The 8007-nt window shown below is 33.4% G+C and overlaps 1 protein-coding gene and 1 non-coding gene across 10 annotated transcripts; both read right to left on the bottom strand.

The window, feature by feature from the left end:
- Window positions 1-210: 210 nt before the first annotated feature.
- Window positions 211-4131, bottom strand: LOC147292981 (uncharacterized). 9 transcript variants are annotated; one of them, XM_086233999.1, is made up of 8 exons: window positions 3885-4131; window positions 3667-3749; window positions 2925-3087; window positions 2498-2607; window positions 2291-2374; window positions 1264-1345; window positions 467-547; window positions 211-334 (listed from the first exon to the last, which is right to left on the bottom strand). In XM_086233999.1, exons 4-8 carry the CDS (start codon window positions 2551-2553, stop codon window positions 221-223), a joined length of 417 nt encoding a protein of 138 aa, XP_086090125.1. In that variant the 5' UTR covers window positions 2554-2607; window positions 2925-3087; window positions 3667-3749; window positions 3885-4131; the 3' UTR covers window positions 211-220. The 9 variants fall into 9 exon arrangements, 7 of the variants coding, with proteins under 7 accessions (XP_086090125.1, XP_086090128.1, XP_086090124.1 ...); XM_086234002.1 differs by having other exon boundaries at window positions 2925-3008; XM_086233998.1 differs by having other exon boundaries at window positions 3899-4131.
- A 1470-nt stretch (window positions 4132-5601) lies between these two features.
- LOC147292980 (signal recognition particle RNA) lies at window positions 5602-5906 on the bottom strand. Its single transcript, XR_015120974.1, has one exon.
- Between the last annotated feature and the right edge of the window lie 2101 nt (window positions 5907-8007).

Below are 8007 nucleotides of genomic sequence, written 5' to 3'. Positions count from 1 at the left end.
AATCTGTTGTATTATTTACTTGTTAACATCTAGATACAAAGTAATCAATAATATTTTCAACCTTTTCAATGTACAAAGTCATAATGTATCAAAGAAATACATGTATACTACTCTCCTCCCTCACAAAATAAAATGTCTTGCTGCCCCAAATGACCAACAAGTCAATACATGTACAACATAGATAAAATAAAAACATGAGAAACCATCCTCCAAAGACCTTTCATGAAGATAATAAGAGAATAATAAACTGAGAGAGCAAGAGACTACTCATTGTGCCTTTGGTGTAGATGGACCGACAACCAAAGCATTTTGAGCTCCTCCCGTCTTTGAATCCCTACAGAAAAATAGGCAAATGGACTCATTAATTAAAGAAAAATCAAAATATGTGAAAATAAAGACACATTTTGAGCTTCTATCTGCAACCATAAAATGTGACATTTAAATATTTTGAGATGGGAAGGTGTACCTCTGTACAAGTAATCCAGCTTCTGATCTTTCCAAAAGAGCATTTGAAACAAAGCCTCATAATTGATTGCCTTTCAAGTTCCTGCATGTCAATTGTTAATAATGTAAGTTTGCTACAGCTATGAGTTTTTCATCACATAATCATTATGCTTACAAAACTTTGTAAGTTTATTTCACAATTTCCCATTTCCTACAATGAGCATAGAAACTGAAGGCCATCATCCATGGGCCAATTAGCTGATGCAGATATATTATGCCTATAAAAGGGGGGTTTATTAAAAGGCATATGTATATATTTACTTGTCAAGAACTGACACACACAAAAAGCACAGCTTGTGAATGATCCTCTCTTGTAAAATCAATAACCATCCATAACCACTTTCTGGCCATCTCCCTTCTTCAGCATCCTTTCCATTTGTAAGGATAAACAAAACCATCAATATATGCACATTCCAATTGTCCATATATATACATCAAAGCTTACATAAAAACCTTTTTGAAAGTCAAGTCAAGTCAAGTCTTTCACGTACAATCTCTTTTTGTTAAAATTCTTTATGAGTCATTTGAGAAGGAAAACACCCTTTAAACAGCAATGGATGGTTTATTACAATTTCAAAAATGTCAAGAAAAGATTTACCAAATATTTAATTGAAAGCTAAATAAATAAAAATAGTGATGCTAGAGATATGGATAACCTAAGATTTACCAAAGATTTAGTACAATAATTACTAAAACTATGCATTCCAAAGCCTAAGCATGCACTAAGCATAACTCTGTCAGAAATATGGATAACCATACCTGAGCTGAAGTTCTTTCCATATTCTCTAAAGCCTTCTGCTTTTCCCTCTTGAGGTAATAAGCTAGGTTTGAAAACAAAATTCTACGAGCAGACAAAATGGACATAGAATCAATAGACAATATATTGACCAAAATGGTTAGTTAGTAAAACATAAAATTGGAACTTCCATTTCTAAATACCAAGATTTTCGCACTACACACTACACTAAATGTAAAGCTCTACTTAGGAACTCTGCAGACAAACTAAAATAAGTTAGCAGCTAATGACAGGGCTAACCTTTAACATGAAAGCCACATAGACCATGGAAACACTATAAAATAATTGTTAAATGGTGGAAAGCAGTACAACTACCAAAGAACTAAAATATTGGCCATCTGATGTATGTACAATCCATTTTCCTCTTTTATTACCACCTGGTTATCGACTACCAACCTTAGGACCCAGAGAACATACAATTCCTAGGTCAACGGAACACATTGATTAAAAAAATTACATCTTCAAGACTCCTACTCATGTACAAGCCATTTAATAATTTTCTTCAAGAGATTTACAGATGTTAGCAACTGTTAGAGGCCCAACAGAAATGTTTCTACAAACATATTTCTACAATATTGTTAAGGAGAAAGCAATTGAGAAAGATAACCACCTTGCCAAACCATATATAATTTAAGAAAGAAAAAAATTATATAACTACATTATGTATTTAGTTTCCCCATTCTATAGAAGCAGAAAATTAATAAAAGAGAAAAGAAGTTATAAAATACAAAAAAGCAGAAGACATAGAATGAATTGCAACCAAGAACAATCTGAAAGAGACCTGTTCAGCCATTCTTTCTCCTTTTTTCCTAGTCATGTCACTAATAAAAGACCTGAGGCTTCAAACAGGTCCATTTAAAATTCCAATAGTGATTAATGAAGGATACAAAATAAAATGTACAGCAGAGAACAAGGAATTAAATTATAAATGTGCATGGATTCATGAAGGCTTCAACAGTATCGGATCCATGTATCCTCTTACTGCCATACATGAGGTACATTGCCATTATTTCTCTCAATGTTGTCATCCAGAATCCTATTCCCAACACTAAAAAGTGATCGAGTAGATGTATTCTGCAACAATGAATTGCAGCAATAACAAACTTGGGTTTGACTAAGATAAAGCAAGAATCTATGATATATCAAAGTACCCCTAACAAAATGTATAGCAAGAAACAAAAAAGGTCAAGAGCTTACATATAAACTGGTTGATTTGATCGATTCCAAAGCCTTAGCATCAAAGAGATTAACATTAGTCACCTGCTTCAATTGCTGTCCAAGATGATGTAATAAAGCAACAGATGGATCTAAAAACAAGGAGAGAAAGGAAAACAAATATATTAACAATATATAACAACAACTTATATGCTGGAAAAACATGATAAATTTAGAAGTTCAAACAAAACTTGGGTCCCTCATTCACTCAACACGTTAATATTAATTACATAAATAAGAAAATTTCTTTCATTAAGAATACAAATAGAGACTGGTAAAAATATAAGAACAAAAGATAAAGATTACAGGGAGAGCAACTAGGAAAAGACTGTAAAACCTGAGAAACAATATATCAGCAACCATAAATTAAAAGGAGGGGGGCAGGGGAAATCAGTGACAACCAACTTACAGTGAATGCATTTTCAACTAATTAAATGAAACACAGGTCCTTGCATGCCCACGAGCTCATCAAAGGGTACATCCTCTGCACCATCTGCATCATCCAAACCATCAAACATCTGTTCAACATGAGCTTCAAGATGAATAGCCTGCATCTCCCACAACAACATTTTCTGCATCCATGTATAACTCATTAATGAAAAACACCTATATACTAATTAATTTTTTTTTCTCTTAGATTTTGCCTAGAGTGAGATTCAAGTAATGGAAAATTAAAGTAAATTATTAAGCACAAAACTAGTAGAACAAGTATTCAAAAGAATAGATTAGTCATTAGAGATTACAAACTACTCTAAAAGCACAAAATAAGCAGAACAAAGAAAATTACCAAGTCCTCTAAAAACATAATTGGATAAAGAGTCTAGCTTAATTTGAGATTTTAGAATGGCATTGTTTTTTCTTTGCTCATAGAAACACATCCTTTATTAATTTCTTAAACAAACTTTGATGGTTATACCACCCTCTCCATTCTCTCTCTCTCTCTCACAGATACATAGACACAATATTCACCAACTCATGTATTACCACAGATTTTAAAAAAAAAAAATCAGAATGGGTATGTAGGTGGGAGGTGGGAGAGATGCATCAAAATGTAAGAAAAGATAGAAATCTCAAACTTAAAAGAAAGAGAAAACTCATCATATAAAAGTGAATATAAGGAAAAATTACAGGTACCCAGTTGAAGAACTCACCGAAATTGAACAAAAGAAAAGAACTGACGAAAAGAGAAATTATGCTTTTCATAGAGGAGCTTCCTTGTATGAAACCCTAAATCCTAAATCAAGAAAATCAAATAAACATTAAAAACCCTCATCAGATAGGGAGGAGCTTCCTTGTATGAAACCCTAAATCCTAAATCAAGAAAATCTAACCAACATTAAAATCATAATTAGATAGGGATGGGCTTTACAGTTAGAGCGAAACCTTGTATGAGCTTTACTGGTTGGGCTCCCAAATCTAGCCGAGAACGGTCAGTAGCAGAAATGGAGAGAGAGCGAGAGAGACACTGATAGACGTAGAGAGAGGATAGAGATAGAGAGGGAGAAAATTTGGATAATGCAAAAGGAAAGAGATCGAGCTATGAGAGATTTCTGCGCGATGAGGAGTTGAGGACGGCAAAGATGGAAATCGAATGGGGGATGAGTGTCTGAAAGTAGGTGAAGTCAGAGGGCTTTGACCAAATTAGACTTAAGGAGAGGACTGTTCATTAGCGCGCCTCCGCTTTTGGCCAAATACAAAGAACCGCAAATTCTTTATTTTCTTGTAACTTAACCAATACAACAGTTTTGTCTAAAACTATTGTGTTTAATAATTTAAGAAAAATCTCAAAACCAAATACCATTGGATATTATACGTCCATATAACGGTTTTGTAAAAACCGTTGTGTAGTAAATTAAGATAACGGACAAAACACAAATCGTTGTCTATTGACCGATGTCTATTTACATTATTATAGTAGTAAATTTTCTCTTTTTATTTATAAATCTCAATTTAAAGTTATCAAATAAGTTAATTTGAGCGTACAAGATATCTCTTTTATTGGTTGTAACCTCACATCTAAAAAATAGAATACAATCAGGAGGCTTGGGCCTCACCAAGCCCAATCTATCCTCTTCCAGGCTACAAGGAATACAATCAGGAGGTCTGGGCCTCACCCGCTCATGGTAACCATAACCCCAAATACCACCTCTGATTAGAAAAAGAAAAAAATTAGAGTTTAGTAATTCTAACATTTCTTATTTGAAAAAAAACCTTATGATTTTGTTTTTTTTTTTTTTTTTCAAATAAAGCCCTTTGACCATTGCCTTGTCAAATAAATATGTCATTATTTTTTTATTTTTTGAGGGTATAGGGATACAAGTTCACCTCATATCTTAATAGAGTATAGAATGAGTATAGAATGAGTTTTGTGGAGCCCAAAATCTCAAAGTTAAAACATAATATAAAACTGACAAACCAGGGCTTAAGGAAGAAGTAAAAATGCACTGCTGAACACTCGAAAATGGCTGCCGAGCGCTCGGCATCTGGTGTGTGTGAAAAAAATAGAAATTAATGGACCAATATTATGTAACATGAAATAGTTACAATATTATGAGACTTTAGTTAGAATTTTAAAAGCCATAAGACTGTCGATAAATTATAAAATTAAAAGGCCTAAATTTTGAATGATCATATAAAGTTTTTCTGGTTAAATAACCATTCAAATATTAAATTATCTCAATCAAAACAAAATTGAATGAATAGCGTTCAAAATCCTTAGCACTTCGAACGAAAATAAAAACAAATTGTCGCAACATAAGCTCATTGGCATTAAAACAAAACAGGTTGCCTAATCTTTCGAAGACTATTGAAGGCTTGAAGGCTATTGAAGCCTTCGAAACAAGCAAAATGTTCAGTTCCCAAATAATAATTTTCAAGAACACACTTTGATTAACCACTAAAATCTACACGAAATTCTCACTATCTTACCCATCAGAAAGCCAAAAATCCACTTACCCATAAGAAATAGAAGACACACTTTGATTAACCACTAAAATCTACACGAAATTCTCATTATCTTACCCATCAGAAAGCCAAAAATCCACTTACGAAATGGAAGGTTGTTTTTGCTGAGAAGCAAAATAAAAAAAGGTGTTGGTCCAATTGGCAGAGCCCGGCAGACGATGATGGATCAGGGTGGCACCGACCCGTTATCCTTCCACTGCAAAGAGCGGAAGGTAATCGCTGCTCTGTGAAGACAGCCTCACGCTGTGCCCTCCACTCTAGAAGCCGTGTGACCCGAGCCTTCGCCCAAGCCACAAAGCTCAACCCCTCGCTTGGAATGGGCGGGCCAGATTGAAGCCACACCAAACCCGACCAGCAAATGCTGAGTCAATGTCCCAACACCTCAATGCCCCCACTTGGGTTACAAGCTTGCGTTGCTAAGCTCGGCGATACAACATTCTTGTACTAGGCTTATAAAGCGTAATGTCAAATTTCATTTTAGCGATGTGGGACAAACTTGTTCAACTGTCTTCTTTTTGCTTATGATATGACTCTAAAGGTCTCTATTTGAAAGCTCAAAATTTAGACTATAATTAATCAATTTGTATGTTTCAATATCAATTTGGAGACTTAAACTTACAATATTGGTGGAGAATCATTAGAATGACTGAATATTCAGGAGTTTGAAGCTTCTTATCCAACCATACATACCTTTGCTTCAAGCCTTCAATAGTCTTCTCAATTTTCTCATTAACAACATTCTGAACTGGATTTGGATTGTGATCAGTCGGTTAAAAATAGAACGGTTGTTAAAAAATTAATTTACCAATGTGAACTAGGAAAAAGAGAAGGGGGGACATTTGATAAAAGTTAAAACCACTCTTGAAATTTTATTTTTTTTAATATTTTCTCATTTTAAAATCCCATGATTCACAGTTTGGTCCATTTTATCAATTATATTTAGACTAAAACCATAAGGGTATTTAAATTTTGACTAAAGTCCAAAATATTGTCCAAATATTTTTATTTCAAAACTAGTCTAATATCATCATAAATTGAAGGGGTTTTTTTTTTAAAGTACAAAATTAAAAAGCCCATGATCGGCTGACCCATTTGCAAAACATGGTGACAGGTCGGTCTGAGTGCTCAGAACTTTCACAGAGCACTCGGTAGGTACTGTTCACCGAGTGCTCGTCAATTTTCACTATTTGAATTGTATAAAATACTCGTGTTATACTGTTACTAATTACCACTGTGCGACAGTGGCAATTTTTGCAGTTCAAAAAAAAAAAAAAAACAAGGAAGAAGATATAAAGTGGGCTTTATTTGTACAAATTAAACCTATTTATCATTGTAACTTTTTAGGTTAGTTTATTTATCATTTAGGGCTGTAAAATGAACTTTAGAGTAATTTACTTTAAAATTAATGAGATTTAAATTCTAATATTATCCTAATATTATCTTACTATATTATTCTAGTATTATCATATCATATTATCCTAATATTATCACATTATTCTATCTAAACCCCTATACCCTAAATCTAAACCCTAATCCCGTAAGTCTTATTCTTGTGCATGGTTTGTCGGCTTTACGTTAGGTTTTAAGTCAGAGATTTTGAGTGATCTTAAAACCTAATATGCCACATTATACATTCTATACCCTAAACCCTAAATCTCAAACATAATATTACCTAAGCGGAAATTATCTTAAATAATTTTAAATTAAAAAAATATAAAAATTGATATATTTTGAATAGTTGTTTTAATTAAAAAGTGTAAGTATATATAAAAGATGTCCTAATGGAAAAATTAGGACATCTTTAATATTAATTCCTAAAGTTAATATTAATTATCTTAAAATTAATATGAACCAAAATTCCATAATTCTTAAAATTATGGAATATGAGCCAAAATTCCATAATTCCATAATTCTTAAAATTAATATTATTTATCCTAAAATTATCTTTAAAATTCCATAATTCTTAAAATTAATTCATATTAATTATCTTAATTTTAGGAGATAATATGAGCCAAAATTCATAATTAATTAATTTAAAAAATAAAAAAAACCATACTAAAGTGAAAGCACAAAAAAAAAAAAACACCCACCCAAATCCCACCCTTTGCAGATCGATGATCTTCTTCTTCTTCTTCCTGTTATACTCTCATTGTCATCATAATCACTTCACCTACCCCTAGTACGAAATCCAGCTAGCAATCCCAAACTCGGAGCAACTTTTCTTATTTTTCTTCTTCTTCTTCTTCTTCTTCTTCTTCTTTCTGCTAGTTTCTCATCCTCCTCCATCGCCGACCAACCCCCACCCCTCACCGCCGTCGCCTCCCTCACCGACTACCGTTCCCGACGCAACGACATCATCCAAGGTCAGCCAGCGTCATCTCTCTCTATTTGTGTTTGAAATTGTTGTAGATATGTGGAACCCCCAAATTGCGCACATAGAGAGAGAATGAGTGAGTGAGAGAGAGAGAGAAAGAGAGTGTGTGTGTGTGCTGATCATCGGATTGGCGAGGAGATATTGCTGGAAAAGA

Source organism: Dryas octopetala, chromosome 2, assembly GCF_963921425.1.
Source record: "Dryas octopetala chromosome 2, drDryOcto1.1, whole genome shotgun sequence".
Classification (NCBI taxonomy): Eukaryota; Viridiplantae; Streptophyta; class Magnoliopsida; order Rosales; family Rosaceae; genus Dryas; species Dryas octopetala.
This window is presented reverse-complemented; position numbering and strand designations above follow the sequence as displayed.